This window comes from Bombina bombina, chromosome 12 (assembly GCF_027579735.1).
Source record: "Bombina bombina isolate aBomBom1 chromosome 12, aBomBom1.pri, whole genome shotgun sequence".
Lineage (NCBI taxonomy): Eukaryota > Metazoa > Chordata > Amphibia > Anura > Bombinatoridae > Bombina > Bombina bombina.
This window is the reverse complement of record NC_069510.1, coordinates 130,060,984-130,077,754: the sequence shown is the minus strand read 5'-3', so window position 1 is coordinate 130,077,754 and position 16,771 is coordinate 130,060,984. Positions and strand designations below refer to the sequence as shown.

Here is a 16,771-nt window from a genome sequence, read left to right as displayed (position 1 = left end):
TAGACTTTGTAAAGTCTTTTTTCTATGGGACTTCCATAGCACTGGTATTACGAGTCTGTCCTGGGAGGCCAAAAAGTGAGCGGTACACCCTCTACCTCCAAGATCCGTAACGCATTCTAAAGTCAGTAGTTAAGAGTTTTATGATACAAAGCGTAGCATAAAACTCATAACTAAAGTGCTTAAAAGTACACTAACACCCATAAACTACCTATTAACCCCTAAACCGAGGCCCTCCCGCATCTCAAACACTATAATACATTTTTTAACCCCTAATCTGCCGCTCCGGACATCGCCGCCACTAGAATAAACATATTAACCCCTAACCCGCGGCACTCCAGCCTCGCAAACACTAGTTAAATTATATTAACCCCTAATCTGCTGTCCCTAACATCGCCGCCACCTACATTATTCTTATTAACCCCTAATCTGCCGCTCCGGACACCGCTGCCACCTACATTATACTTAACCCTTAATCTGCTGCCCCCAACATTATATTTATTAACCCCTAATCTCCCTCCCCCAATGTCGCCGCCACCTACCTACATTTATTGACCCCTAATCTGCCGCCACCAACGTCGCCGCCACTATAATAAACATATTAACCCCTAAACCGCCGCACTCCCGCCGCGCAAAAACTATTTAAATATTATAACCCCTAATCTGCCGTCCCTAACATCGCCGCCACCTACCTACATTTATTAACCCCTAATCTGCTGCCCCCAGCAGGTGTCGGTGATGTTGGGGGCAGCAGATTAGGGGTTAATAAGTATAATGTAGGTGGCGGCGATGTTCGGAGCGGTAGATTAGTGGTTAATAAATATAATGTAGGTGGCGACGATGTCGGGGGCGGCAGATTAGGGGTTAATAAGTATAATGTAGGTGGCGGCGATGTTCGGAGCGGTAGATTAGGGGTTAATAAATATAATGTAGGTAGCGACGATATCGGGGGCGGCAGATTAGGGGTTAATAAGTGTAAGATTAGGGGTATTTAGACTCGGGGTTCATGTTAGGGTGTTAGGTGTAAACATATCTTTAGTTTCCCCATAGGAATCAATGGGGCTGCATTACTGAATTTTACACTGCTTTTTTGTAGGTGTTAGACTTTTTCTCAGCCGGCTCATCCCGTTGATTCCTATGGGGAAATTGTGCACAAGCACGTATGACCAGCTCACCGCTGACTTAAGCAGCGATGGTATTGGAGTGCGGTAAGGAGCACAATTTTGCTCTACGCTCACTTCTTGTCTTTTAACGCCGGGTTTGTAAAAACCTGTAATACCAGCGCAGCAGATAAGTGAGCGGTGAGAAAAAAACAGCTCGGTAGCACCGCATAGCTCCTAACGCAAAACTCGTAATCTGGCCATTAGTATGCAATAAAAACATTACAGGAGCCCCAATTCCTGGGAAATATTCAACTTTCATGGATCAGATAGAACACGCAATTTTAATGTGCTTTCAGAATACAATTTCATTGGCTTTTCTTTGTATCCTTAGTTGAAAAGCATACCTAGGTGGCATACTCAGGAGCAGCAATGCATTACGCACATATATACCTCCAGTATTGCTGCTGTGGAGCTGACTTTCGATTGAGCTTAATTCTTTTGCAGGAGTTAAACACATAGTTATATGCAAACAAAAGTGTAATAATAATGTTCTCTAGCACATTAGGTTATTTTGTTTGGCACTTTCATGTCAATTTAAGATCTGATATAGTTTTATTTCTGTAATGAATATTAATAAAGACAAAAGGCATTCACTGCATTACCCCAGACATCCGACTTGATGGAGAACTTGTTGTAAGCAAGGCTTTCTGGCGCAGTCCATTTGATGGGGAACTTAGCCCCGGCGTGAGCGGTGTAAGTATCCCCAGTCATCAAGCGACTCAGTCCAAAATCAGCCACTTTAACCAAGTGGTTTTCCCCTACGAGGCAGTTCCTTGCTGCAAGGTCCCTGTGGGTTTAAATTTAATGGATGTAGCAGTCACCGTTTAATACATTATTATTTTATACATTTAAAAGCAGTACAATGTTTGTACAACGAAACAAAACATTCCTATTGTTCCTGTAAAAATGCTACTAATACCGGAACAAGATGAGCGATCAGTGTAGCTAACATTTAATAGAATACTAAATAATTACTGTAACTGGCAGCCTAAGCATACAAAAACATTCAGCAATTCCACTTCATCAGAACACTTCTCGGTAACATTAATGACAAAAACAAACAAACTATGTATCTACCCTTATATCACTTGGAAAACAAATACGCAGAGAAATGAGATGTACGTACGGGACTGCAAAGCAGCCTCATTGGGGCTAAAATCACTCATTAAATTGCTAGGAGATTACATTCAAGGCCACGGAATGTGAAAATCAGAGCTAATTGCCATCCAGTTAAAGGTCATAGAACACAACTGTTTCGTGACAGAGATGTTTAAAGCACAGATACCGTTTCTGCAGACAATGCAGATAAATTCTTTTTTGTAAATGTCAAAATCAAACAAAGGTTAGTGATGGATGTGTTAACCCCTTTGTAGCCACAATGACTAAATCATACTGACTGCCAGAAAGAGCAGTAGTCTAGGGTTAAGTTCCCAACAGGTTCCTTGGGAAGGTGATTTTATGTCAGACTGGTGAGATTTGTCTGATCATGAAGGAACACAATGCTGCAAATAGTACCTGGATGAGATTGGTAAGCCACAATGCAGAGACAGAATTTAGTGGCTAAAGGATTAATATATCCACCAGTGGAAGGTTTTATCTAACATTAAATCAGGACACTTCCCATCCACATCCAACCTATCACCAAATCCTGCTGCTTCAATTTGTGCAACAATACCAACATTTGTCCATTCTCCTCTCAAGGCAACAGAATGTCTGGTCCATTCACTGATAACATCTTGACTACTGCAAAAGTCTTCTAATTAGTTTCTCTCAACGACCTGTCTCCACTTGAATTTGTCCTAAATGATTCTGCCAAGCTTATCCACCTCACCCCACTGCCCCTCCTCTGTGCCAGTTGCTACACTGGCTTCCACTATCCTACAAGGTCAAATTCAAAATTCTCACTCTTACCTTTAAAGTCCCCACAAAACGCATCCCAATATATCACAAACACTCTTCGAACATTCTCGGCTTTAAATTCTACTGCAATACCCAATTCTTCAGAGAAGCCTACCACTTATGTTTATCATTCAACTAAGTACAATTCTTCTTCAAAGAAGTCTACCACATACGTTCATCACTTAACCAAGTACAATTTGACTTCAAAAAAAGCCTACCATCTAAGTTTATCACTCAACCAAGTCTAATTGTTCTTCAAACAAGCCTACCACCTATGTTTATCACTCAACCAAGCCCAATTCATCTTCAGAAAAGCCTACCACCTAAGTTTATCACTCCACCAAGGCTAATTCTTTAGAGAAGCCTACTACCTAAGTTTATCACTCCACCAAGTCCAGTTCTTCTTCTGATAAGACTACCACCTAAGTTTATCAATTAACCAAGCCCAGTTCTTCTTCAAATACAGAGCGCAAATATTGGAAAGGATGGAATTAACCCCATTTTTAAGGGAAATCTGAAAGAGTGTGAATGCCAAGGCAACTGGTATTTAGCAACTCCTACTGTTAAAACCCTAGAAATACAGTTTTTTTTTTATGGATAGCGTTGTGTCTTCAAACTGGCATGCAGCATAAAATATTTAGCCCTAGAGTTATTCTGGTAGAATGTATTTGTTGCCAGCTCAGAATGCTATGTTAGACCAATCTCTAACTCTACCACAGCTGCTAATGTTGTTGTGCCGTTTTTATTTATTTATTTATATTTTTATACCTCAAAAATAATGCTCTTATAAGTTTTAAAGTTCAGCTTTGAGTGTAAGAAACATATTTTAACCTGCTGTGTGCCTGGTCTCATATGAACTCATAATATTGTTGGTATGTGTGATTCAAAAGAAAAATAAAGAAAAAAGCATGCAATAAGGAAATACATAAATATGCAGAAAGAGCCACACACGCAAGTTAACTTACTATTCCAAAAAAAGGAATAACCAACAAGTGCACAAGATCCAACAGCTACAAATGCCTTGCAGATATACTGACAAAATGGTTCAAAACACTTGTCACCTTGATGCCGGAGAGAACGAACTTCTCTGCAAGTAAACCCAGGGGATGCTTCTAAAGTTGACAAGGAGTCATTGTGCAATGCAGGCCTGTAAGTGCGCAATGTTCTTTTGTTTTACTGAATATATTCTATAAGACTATGCTTGGCTCTGTATTACATCGGTACACACCAGCTCCCTGTTAGTGTTCTTCCTCTTTACCTATGTGCTAAGGTTTATATGTGGCAGTCACAGTATAAAAGATATCATATGAAGAGATATACAAATAACTGCTCTCTAAAAGCATTTAGTTTAGATTTCATTCCTAGAATTACTCTTAACCTCTAAAAGCGGAAGTTAAGACATTGGCATTAAAAATTAGAATTATAAGTTACTTTTGGTCCTGATTGCCGATGTTTCATTAAATACTACTGAGTCGTCAGTGTTGGACAGTGAGCGGCAGCGGATATGTAACACAGGTAACAATTAAACTTTTGCAAATAAAGATGATGAATATAGTACAGTAGATATCTATGGTCTGAGTGACCGAAATCGTGATGATGAGTGAGCACAGCTTTGCATAACTACGAATAAGAACAACATCATGACCTTAATCATGGCCTTGCAAAAAAACTAGAATTGAAGTCACGTGAATGCTCCACAAAGGAACTGTAATAATGGCATTTTCTGCTAGATCCAGATAATTTTTAGTGCTTAGTAAAAAGATTTACATCAGTGTTAAAAGGGACAGAAGACACCTTGTAATAATTACTGCAGCAGAGTATGAATGCTATTAGAACAGATTAACATCTTGTTCTTCAATGGTAAAACTCCACCCAGCACCATCTTAATTTAAAGGAAAAAATATGGACTTGAGTCTGGAATTGACCAGACTTGTTACTGTCATTATGTTAACAAAATCCCCATTGTTTGGTTTCAGCGGAAATGGTAAGATAACAAACTGCATATTAGGGAGAGATATACGGCAAATGTCCTCTCTCAGTTTTCAGGACTGGAATACCCACAATTTTCAGACTTGAATTACAGGAAAAGAAGGCAAAATAATAATAATAATAATAAAAACATATTATAAATTTGTTTACTGTGTGTAATTATGTATTTTATATTATAATCTCAAAGTGTTCATTGTACGTTTAAAGCCCATTTCTAATTAAATGTTCATCATCAGCAAGCAAATGGTAACTATACTTTGATGTTAGTATTGGTTATTAGCATCTGTACGGATTATCGTTTGTACTGGTTATTAGCATATATACCGTTTTTTAACGTCTGTACCGGTTGTCAGAATCTGTACTGGTTATTAAGGTCTGTACCGGTTATTAGCGTTTGTACTGGTTATTAGTGTCCGTACCGGTTATTAGCGCTTGTACCGGCTATTAGCGTCTGTACCAGATATTGTGTCTGTACTGCTTTTTAGCATTTGTATCGGTTATTAGGGTCTGTACTGGTAATTGGCCTTATTAACGATTATTAGCATCTGTACTGATTATTAGCATCTGTACTGATTATAAGCGTCTGTACTGATTAGCGGTTGTACTGATTAGCGTCTGTACTAGTTATTAGCGTCTGTACTAGTTATTAGCGTCTATACTAGTTATTAGCGTCTATACTAGTTATTAGCGTTTATACCGGTTATTAGCGTTTGTACTGGTTATTAGTATCTGTACTGATTATTAGCGTTTGTACTGGTTATTAGTGTCTGTACTAATTAGCGTTTGTACTTGTTATTAGCGTCTGTACCCGTTATTAGCGTCTGTACCCGTTATTAGTGTTTGTACCGAATATTGGCGTCTGTACTGCTTTTTAGCATTTGTATTGGTTATTAGCGTCAATACTTGTTATTGGCGTTAATACCGATTATTAGTGTTTGTACTGGTTATTAGCGTTAGTACTGTTATTAGCGTCTGTACTGATTAGCGTTTATACCAGTTATTAGCGTCTGTACTGATTATTAGCGTTAGTACTGGTTACTAGTGTCTGTATTGATTAGCGTTTGTACTAGTTATTAGCGTTCATACCGTTTATTAGCGTTTGTACCGGTTATTAGCATCCGTACTGGGGATAATACCCCATTTACATATAAATATTACCTGTGCCTTTATGTCAAGCCTACAGAAGCTTTTTATGGTAACTAAATGCAGTCTCATATTAATAAAAATAACTTTCAGAGTTCCCATTTGCTGTCACACAAAGCACAAACATGGGACATAGAGACAAAGGGATATTAAACAGTATGAGAGTGTAATAAAAAATTTTAAATTATGTATAGTTAAAAAAACTTTGTAATATACTTTCATTATTTATTTTGTCCCTTTTTCCTGTAATTTAACTTAGAAAACTGTTGTTTTTTTTAAAAATTTCAATGAATCTCTATAAAGTAATGGGTGTCACCATGTCTAAACTTAAGTTTTAAGCTAATCTTACTGTTCTGCTGCAAAAAATAGAGACAAATATAAAACAGGCAATAAAATAGACGAATACAAACAAGGTTGTCTGGGTTTCCATACATCCTTCTTTACACAAACTCTACTTTATTGTATGGTTAATATTCGTCCCTAATTGTTCTCCACAGAAGACAGAGATAAATAGAAAACTAGCTCAAACATGGCGGCTCCCATTACTTTATAAAATCAAAATTTTACACTAACATCATCAATGTTTATACAACTAATATAATGGTAAAAATACAGCTACATACTATTCTAAGGCGGATGAACTTTGCTTTGAATAAATCATTATGTCTAGCGTGTATTTACTGTTTAACGTCCCTTTAACTGCACAACTAGTCCCCACCTGTGAATGAAGTTTTTCTTCTCTAGGTATTCCATAGCGGATGAGATCTGAGTTGCCATATGCAATAGCACCACCGCCGTGACTTCCTGCCTGTTGCACTCACGCAGATAATCCAGAAGGTTCCCATAAGTCATGAACTCAGTGATAATATAAAATGGGGGTTCCCGAGTACACACCCCTATATAAAAAAAGGCAGAAGATCACCATTAAACATGATGTAAGTCCGCTAAATTGCTTTACCGTTTTCTGTAGACTAGAAACACACTGCGGCCACTTAACGTAATCTACTTGCAATTATTATCACATCCATGGTAACAGCATTGATATATGAGTAATGCCAGTATATAATATTAATATAACATTAGGCTCTTTTATCAAGGAGGATTTGTCACTCTACTTAGCTTAACCGCTATTATTTATAAAAATAAGTCTGAAAAAAAACTTTAAGATTAATTATTTGAAAAGAGAGAGAGAAAAGAGAAGAAAAAAGACAAAGAGGGGCGGGAGAAAAGTGAGAGGAGAGGACAGAGAAAGACAGAGGGGGTAGAGGAAAAAAAATGAAAATAGAGAAAGATAGAAGGTGGCGGCAGAAAACAGAGTGAAAAGACTGAGAAAAACAAAGAGAAAGGGAGAAAGAGAACAGAGAAAGGACAAAAAACATAATTTATGCTTACCTGATAAATTTATTTCTCTTGTTAAGTGTGTTCAGTCCACGGGTCATCCATTACTTATGGGATATATTCTCCTTCCCAACAGGAAGTTGCAAGAGGATCACCCAAGCAGAGCTGCTATATAGCTCCTCCCCTCACATGTCATATCCAGTCATTCGACCGAAACAAGACGAGAAAGGAGAAACTATAGTGTGCAGTGGTGACTGGAGTTTTAATTGAAATTTAGAACTGCCTCAAAAAGACAGGGCGGGCCGTGGACTGAACTTATCAGGTAAGCATAAATTATGTTTTCTCTTGTTAAGTGTGTTCAGTCCACGGGTCATCCATTACTTATGGGATACCAATACCAAAGCTAAAGTACACGGATGATGGGAGGGACAAGGCAGGAACATTAAACAGAAGGAACCACTGCCTGTAGAACCTTTCTCCCAAAAACAGCCTCAGAAGAAGCAAAAGTGTCAAATTTGTAAAATTTTGAAAAGGTATGAAGTGAAGACCAAGTTGCAGCCTTGCAAATCTGTTCAACAGAGGCCTCATTCTTAAAGGCCCAGGTGGAAGCCACAGCTCTAGTGGAATGAGCTGTAATTCTTTCAGGGGGCTGCTGTCCAGCAGTCTCATAGGCTAAACGTATTATGCTACAAAGCCAAAAAGAGAGAGAGGTGGCCGAAGCCTTTTGACCTCTCCTCTGTCCAGAAAAAACGACAAACAGAGAAGAAGTTTGCCGAAAATCTTTAGTTGCCTGTAAGTAGAACTTCAGGGCACGGACTACATCCAGATTATGCAAAAGACGTTCCTTCTTTGAAGAAGGATTAGGACATAATGATGGAACAACAATCTCTTGATTGATATTCCTGTTAGAAACTACCTTAGGTAAAACCCAGGTTTAGTACGCAGAACTACCTTGTCTGAATGAAAAATCAGATAAGGAGAATCCCAATGTAAGGCAGATAACTCAGAGACTCTTCGAGCCAAGGAAATAGCCATCAAAAACAGAACTTTCCAAGATAACAGCTTAATATCAATGGAATGAAGGGGTTCAAACGGAACACCTTGAAGAACTTTAAGAACTAAGTTTAAGCTCCACGGCGGAGCAACAGTCTTAAACACAGGCTTAATCCTAGCTAAAGCCTGACAAAAAGCCTGAACGTCTGGAACTTCTGCCAGACGTTTGTGTAAAAGAATAGACAGAGCAGAAATCTGTCCCTTTAACGAACTAGCAGATAAACCCTTTTCTTAACCCTCTTGTAGAAAAGACAATATCCTAGGAATCCTGACCTTACTCCATGAGTAACTCTTGGATTCACACCAATATAAATATTTACGCCATATCTTATGGTAAATTTTCTGGTAACAGGTTTCCGAGCCTGTATTAATGTATCAATAACCGACTCCGAGAAACCACGCTTTGATAGAATCAAGCGTTCAATCTCCATGCAGTCAGCCTCAGAGAAATTAGGCTTGGATGGTTGAAAGGACCCTGAATTAGAAGGTCCTGCCTCAGAGGCAGAGACCATGGTGGACAGGACGACATGTCCACTAGGTCTGCATACCAGGTCCTGCGTGGCCACGCAGGCACTATCAAAATCACTGATGCTCTCTCCTGTTTGATCCTGGCAATCAATCGAGGCAGCAACGGAAACGGAGGAAACACATAAGCCATCTTGAAACCCCAAGGGGCTGCTAGAGCATCTATCAGCACCGCTCCCGGGTCCCTGGATCTGGATCCGTAACAAGGAAGCTTGGCGTTTTGGCGAGACGCCATGAGATCCAGTTCTGGATTGAATCAGTTGAGCAAAGACCTCCGGATGAAGTTCCCACTCCCCCGGATGAAAAGTCTGGCGACTTAGAAAGTCCGCCTCCCAGTTCTCCACGCCTGGGATGTGGATCGCTGACAGGTGGCAAGAGTGAGACTCTGCCCAGCGAATTATCTTGGAGACTTCTAACATCGCTAGGGAACTCCTGGTTCCCCCTTGATGGTTGATGTAAGCCACAGTCGTGATGTTGTCCGACTGAAATCTGATGAACCTCAGTGTTGCTAACTGAGGCCAAGCTAGAAGAGCATTGAATATTGCTCTTAATTTCAGAATATTTATTGGGAGGAGTTTCTCCTCCTGAGTCCACGATCCCTGAGCCTTCAGGGAGTTCCAGACTGCGCCCCAGCCTAGTAGGCTGGCATCTGTTGTTACAATCGTCCAATCTGGCCTGCGAAAAGTCATTCCTTTGGACAGATGAACCCGAGACAACCACCAGAGAAGAGAATCTCTGGTCTCCTGGTCCAGATTCAGTAGAGGGGACAGATCTGAATAATCCCCATTCCACTGACTTAGCATGCATAATTGCAGCGGTCTGAGATGCAGGCGCGCAAATGGCACTATGTCCATTGCCGCGACCATTAAGCCGATTACTTCCATGCACTGAGCTACTGATGGCCTTGGAATGGAATGAAGGACACGGCAAGCATTTAGAATCTTTGATAACCTGGACTCCGTCAGGTAAATCTTCATCTCTACAGAATCTATCAGAGTCCCTAGAAAAGGAACCCTTGTGAGTGGTAACAGAGAACTCTTTTCCACGTTCACTTTCCACCCATGCGACCTCGGAAATGCAAGAACTATCTCTGTATGAGACTTTGCATTTTGAAAACTCGACGCTTGTATCAGAATGTCGTCTAGGTACGGAGCCACCGCTATGCCTCGCGGTCTTAATACCGCCAGAAGTGAGCCCAGAACCTTTGTAAAAATTCTCGGGGCCGTAGCTAACCTGAAGGGAAGAGCTACAAACTGGTAATGCCTGTCTAGAAAGGCAAACCTTAGGTACCGATAATGATCTTTGTGAATCGGTATGTGAAGGTAGGCATCCTTTAAGTCCACTGTGGTCATATACTGACCCTCTTGGATCATGGGTAGGATGGTTCGAATAGTTTCCATTTTGAACGATGGAACCCTTAGGAACTTGTTTAAGATCTTTAGGTCCAAGATTGGTCTGAAGGTTCCCTCTTTTTTGGGAACCACAAACAGATTTGAGTAAAACCCTTGCCCTTGTTCCGTTCGCGGAACTGGGTGGATCACTCCCATTACTAAGAGGTCTTTTACACATTGTAGAAATGCCTCTTTCTTTATTAGGTTTGTTGATAACCTTGACAGATGAAATCTCCCTTGTGGAGGAGAAGCTTTGAAGTCCAGAAGGTATCCCTGAGATATGATCTCCAACGTCCAGGGATCCTGGACATCTCTTGCCCAAGCCTGGGCGAAGAGAGAGAGTCTGCCCCCCACTAGATCCGTTTCCGGATAGGGGGACCCTTCCCTTATGCTGTCTTAGGGGCAGAAGTAGGCTTTCTGGCCTGCTTGCCCTTGTTCAAGGATTGGTTGCTTTTCCAACCCTGTCTGTAACGAGCAGCAGTCCTTCCTGTTTTGGAGCGGAGGGAGTTGATGCTGCTCCTGCCTTGAAATTACGAAAGGCACGGAAATTAGACTGTTTGGCCTTTGATTTGGCCCTATCCTGAGGAAGGGAGTGACCCTTACCTCCAGTAATGTCAGCAATAATTTCTTTCAAGCCGGGCCCGAATAAGGTTTGCCCTTTGAAAGGAATATTAAGCAATTTATATTTAGAAGTCACATCTGCTGACCAGGATTTAAGCCATAGCGCTCTGCGAGCCTGGATGGCAAATCCGGAGTTCTTAGCCGTTAGTTTGGTTAAGTGCACAACGGCGTCAGAAACAAATGCATTAGCTAGCTTAAGTGCTTTAAGCTTGTTCATGATCTCATCCAATGGTGCTGTGCGAATAGCCTCTTCTAGAGACTCAAACCAGAAAGCCGCCGCAGCAGTGACGGGTGCAATGCATGCAAGGGGCAGTAATATAAAACCTTGTTGAACAAACATTTTCTTAAGGTAACCTTCTAATTTTTTATCCATTGGATCTGAGAAAGCACAACTATCCTCCACCGGGATAGTGGTGCGCTTAGCTAAAGTAGAAACTGCTCCCTCCACCTTAGGGACCGTCTGCCATAAGTCTCGTGTGGTAGCGTCTATTGGGAACATTTTTCTAAATATCGGAGGAGGGGAAAAGGGCACACCGGGTCTATCCCACTCCTTGCTAATAATCTCTGTAAGCCTTTTAGGTATAGGAAAAACGTCAGTACACACTGGCACCGCATAGTATTTATCCAGCCTACATAACTTCTCTGGGATTGCGACCGTGTCACAATCATTCAGAGCCGCTAACACCTCCCCTAGCAATACACGGAGGTTCTCAAGCTTAAATTTAAAATTTGAAATTTCTGAATCCGGTCTCCCTGGATCAGATCCGTCACCCACAGAATGAAGCTCTCCGTCCTCATGTTCTGCAAATTGTGACGCAGTATCGGACATGGCTCTCGTGTCATCAGCGCGCTCTGTCCTTAACCCAGAGCTATCGCGCTTACCTCTTAACTCAGGCAAATTAGATAATACTTCTTTCATAACATTAGCCATATCTTGCAAAGTGATTTGTAAGGGCCTTGATGTACTTGTCGCCACAACATCACGCACCTCCTGAGCGGGAGGCGCAGGTACTGACACGTGAGGAGAGTTAGGCGGCATAACTTCCCCCTCGATGTCTGGTGATAATTTCTTTACCGGTAAAGACTGACCTTTATTTAAAGTAATATCAATACAATTGGTACACATATTTCTATTGGGCTCCACATTGGCTTTTAAACATAATGAACAAGCAGATTCATCTGTATCAGACATGTTTAAACAGACTAGCAATGAGGCTAGCAAGCTTGGAAATTACTTTCAGAAAATTTTCAAGCAATGTAAAAACGCTGCTGCGCTTTTAAAAACACAAAAAGACAATTACAGTTGAAATAACAATTAACTAATTCAGTTATAGCAACCAAATCTTTACATTAAATGTATGAAATTAGCAGAGGATTGCACCCACTAGCAAAAGGATGATTAACCCCTTAATACCCAAAAACGGATAATCAATTTAACAGTTAACGTTTTTATCACAGTCAAACACACTGTCACAGGTCTGCTGTGACTGATTACCTCCCTCAAATATAAATTTTGAAGACCCCTGAGCTCTCTGGAGACGTCCTGGATCAAGGAGGAAGAAACAGGAAGACTATGATTGAATTTTAACTGCGCAACAAGGCGCTAACAAAAAGCCCCTCCCACTCATATTACAACAGTGGGAGACCAGCTATAACGGTTTCTATGCAGAAATATACGTTAGCCATGTGGAAAAAATCATGCCCCAAGAGATTTATCCCCAAAGTACCTCACAAAACGATTAACATGCCAGTAAACGTTTTAAAAAACAACATTTCAGATGTTGTGTAAAGTTATCACTAAGCCTGCTACCAGTCGCTTCTACTGCAGTTAAGGCTCATACATTATTTCAGTATTAACAGTATTTTTTTCAGTCAAATTCTATTCCCTAGAAAATAACTCTACTGTGCATACATTTACCAGCCTGATACCAGTCGCTACTACTGCATTTTAGGCTGTACTTACATCATATGGGTATCGGCAGTGTTTTCTTAGTCAATTCCATTCCTAGAAAATATTTTACTGCACATACCTCATTTGCAGGGGACCCCGCATGCTATTCCCTTTTCTGAAGTTACCCCACTCCTCAGAATGTGCGAGAACAGCCAGTGGATCTTAGTTACGTCTGCTAAGATCATAGAAAACGCAGGCAGATTCTTCTTCTAAATACTGCCTGAGAGAAAAAATAGCACACTCCGGTGCCATTTAAAATAACAAACTTTTGATTGAAGAATAATTAAGTAAAAAACTCCTAACTCCTCTCACGACCTCCTTCTTTGTTGAGAGTTGCAAGAGAATGACTGGGTATGACATGTGAGGGGAGGAGCTATATAGCAGCTCTGCTTGGGTGATCCTCTTGCAACTTCCTGTTGGGAAGGAGAATATATCCCATAAGTAATGGATGACCCGTGGACTGAACACACTTAACAAGAGAAACATAATTTATGCATACCAGATAGATTCCTTTCTTTCCTGGCAGGGAGAGTCCACAACCTCAATCATTACTGTTGGGAAATACAACACCTGGCCACCAGGAGGAGGCAAAGACACCCCAGCCAAAGGCTTAAATATCCCTCACACTTCCCCTATCCCCCAGTCATTCTGCCGAGGGAACAAGGAAAAGTGGGAGAAACATCAGGGCATAAAAGGTGCCAGAAGAAATATAAAAAGGGAGCCGGCCATCAAAAACATACATTACGGGCAGGGTCGTGGACTCTTCCTGCCAGGAAGGAAAGGAATTTATCTGATAAGCATAAATTATGTTTTCCTTCCATAAGGAAGGGAGAGTCTATGACTTCATTTCTTACTGTTGGGAAAACTATACCCAAGCTCCAGAGGACACTGAATGAATAACGGGAGGGGAAAAAAAAAGAGGCAGACCCTATTCTGAGGGCACCACAGCCTGCAAAACTTTTCCCCTGAAAGAGCTGAAGCAAACACATCAAAATTGTAAAAATTTAGAAAAAGTGAGTAAGGAGGACCAGGTAGCTACCTTACAAATCTGATCCATTAAGGCTTCGTTCTTAAAAGCCCAGGAGGAAGCTACTGGTCTAGTGGAATGAGCAGTTATCCTCTCAGGAGGCTGTCGTCCCGCTGTCTCATAAGCTAAGCTGATGACACTCCTCAACCAGAAAGATAGAGAAGTCGTGGTAGCCTTTTAACCCTTACGCTTCCCCGTATAGATGACAAACAAAGAGGAAGATTGCCTCAATACTTTAGTAGCCTGAAGATAGAACTTCAAGGCACGAACCACATCTAGATTGTGAAGCAAACGTTCCTTCACTGAAGGAGGATTAGGACACAAGGAAGGAACAACAATTTCTTGATTAATGTTACGATTCAACACCACCTTAGGGAGGAACCCTATTTTAGAGCCCCAAATCTAAACACAGGTCTGATCCCAACCAGAAACTTAAAGGATTGCACATCCGGAAGATCAGCCAATCTTTTGTGCAGTAACACTGACAGGGCAGATATCTGTCCCTTCAGGGAACTAGATAGACCCTTCTCCAGTCAATCCTGGAGGAAAGCTAAAATTCTGGCAAACTTAACCTTATGCCTGTCAGGGGGCCAGAAATCAGACTAAGACGAGAAGTGCAAAAATAATCACACCTTTATTAATAGCAAAAAATAATAAAAAGTCCACAAGTCAAATAACAAGCCAGGAATCAAAACCAAAGCTGGTAGTCAGACGAGCCGAGTCAGGAGCCAAAGTGAGTAGTCAGACGAGCCTGAATCAGGAACAAGGAGAACAGCGGAGTCAGGAACAAGCCAGGGATCAGGAACCAGAAGGGACATCAGACAGCCAGGCAATACACAGGAGCTCTCATAAACAGGTCTGAGACTACACAAGGGCAAAGCTTACTGAACAGAGGCCCTTTAAATAATAAGTGATGACATCACAATTCTGAGACTGCATCCTGTCTCACACGGATGATGTACACCAGTCTGGACATAAAAGGAAGTGCAGGAAATGGGCAGCAACACACAGTATGCACAGAGTCAGCAAGAGAGGTGAGTAAAATGGCTGCCAGCAGCACATGGCAAACAAACAGGGAAAAAACCCTGACAGTACCCTCCCCTCAACGACCCTTCCCCTGCAGGAGGACAAAAGGCTTATTGGGAAATGGGCATTGAAGGCACGGAGGAGGGCGGGAGCATGAACATCAGAGGAGGAACCCATGAACGCTCCTCCGGAGCATAGCCCCTCCAGTGAACCAAATACTGTACGCGGCCCCCGGACATACGAGAGTCAATAATGCTGCTGACCTCATACTCCTCATGGTTGTCAACAAAGATAGGACGGGGACGAGGCAACACAGTGGTAAACCGATTACAAACCAATGGTTTCAAGAGGGAGACATGAAAAACATTGGAGATGCGCATTGCAGGAGGAAGGTCAAGAGCGTAGGCCACAGGATTGACCTGTCGGAGTATTCGAAAAGGACCAACATAACTGGGGCCAGTTTATTGGAAGGCACACAAAGATTCAAGTTGCAGGAGGACAGCCAAACCCTCTCACCAACCTGGTAGGAAGGCGCGGGCAGACGCCTACGATCAGCCTGGAACTTTTGGCACTAGAACGATGAAGGCAATCCTGAATCTGCACCCACGTGGAACAGAGTTGCCGGAGATGCTCCTCCAAAGCCGGAATACTATGAGACATGAATGAATCGGGCAACAAGGATGGTTGAAACCCATAATTCGACATGAACGGGGATAACTTGGAGGAAGCATTAATAGCACTGGTGCATTGGTTTGTGCAGCCAGGATCTCCTCCCCAAGGGAGAAGTCAAATTAGTATGTATGGTAGCAAAAATATGGTCAGGAGGTATAACTGGAGTAGGTACAGACTCCTCCTTGGACAGAGGGGAAAATTGTCGAGAGAGGGCATCTGCCCCAACATTCTTACTACCAGGCAGGTAGGAGACCACATAATTAAACCGAGACAAAAATAGCGCCCATCTGGCCTGTCGGGGCGACAAACGTTTTGCTTCAGATAGATAAGTTAAATTCTTGTGGTCAGTAAGAATGAGCACTGGCACGCTAGTACCCTCGAGAAGATGCCTCCATTCCTTGAGTGCCAAAATTATGGCCAGTAATTCCCTGTCGCCAATTTCATAATTGCACTCCGCTGGAGACAATTTCTTAGAGAAGAAACCACACGGATGCAAGGAACCATCAGGCATAGGATGTTGAGACAAGAGGGCACCTACTCCAGTCTCAGACGCATCAACCTCAAGAACGAAAGGCAGGACAGGGTTAGGATGAGCCAGAACTGGAGTGGCAGCAAAGGCAGTCTTAAGACTATCAAAGGCCTTAATGGCAGTAGGTGACCAATGGAGTGGATCATTCTCTTTACGGGTCATGTCTGTGATAGGTTTGACCAAGGAAGAAAAGTTTTTAATAAACTTTCTATAGAAATTGACGAACCCCAAATACCGTTGAATAGACCGAAGACCAACTGGGCGAGGCCACTGCAGAACTGCAGATAATTTGTCAGGATCCATGTGGAACCCTGCAACGGAGATAACATAACCTAGGAAGGTTACTTGAGTCTGATGGAAGTCACATTTCTCGAGTTTACAAAACAGGCCGTAGTCTCTGAAGAATCTGTGTAACATCAGAACGATGAGCCTCAAGTGTGGGCGAGT

At 41.8% G+C, this 16,771-nt stretch overlaps 1 protein-coding gene across 2 annotated transcripts in view; it reads right to left on the bottom strand.

Annotated features, from left to right (window-relative positions):
- The window catches only part of ABL1 (ABL proto-oncogene 1, non-receptor tyrosine kinase), a 476,499-nt gene that overhangs the window by 35,746 nt on the left and 423,982 nt on the right, over positions 1–16,771 (bottom strand). For both annotated transcript variants that reach the window (XM_053695985.1, XM_053695986.1), the window contains exons 6-7: positions 6,910–7,087; positions 1,763–1,947 (exon numbers count right to left, since the gene is read on the bottom strand). In XM_053695985.1, coding sequence (XP_053551960.1) covers positions 1,763–1,947; positions 6,910–7,087 — 363 coding nt within the window. The remainder of the gene's footprint in view (positions 1–1,762; positions 1,948–6,909; positions 7,088–16,771) is intronic.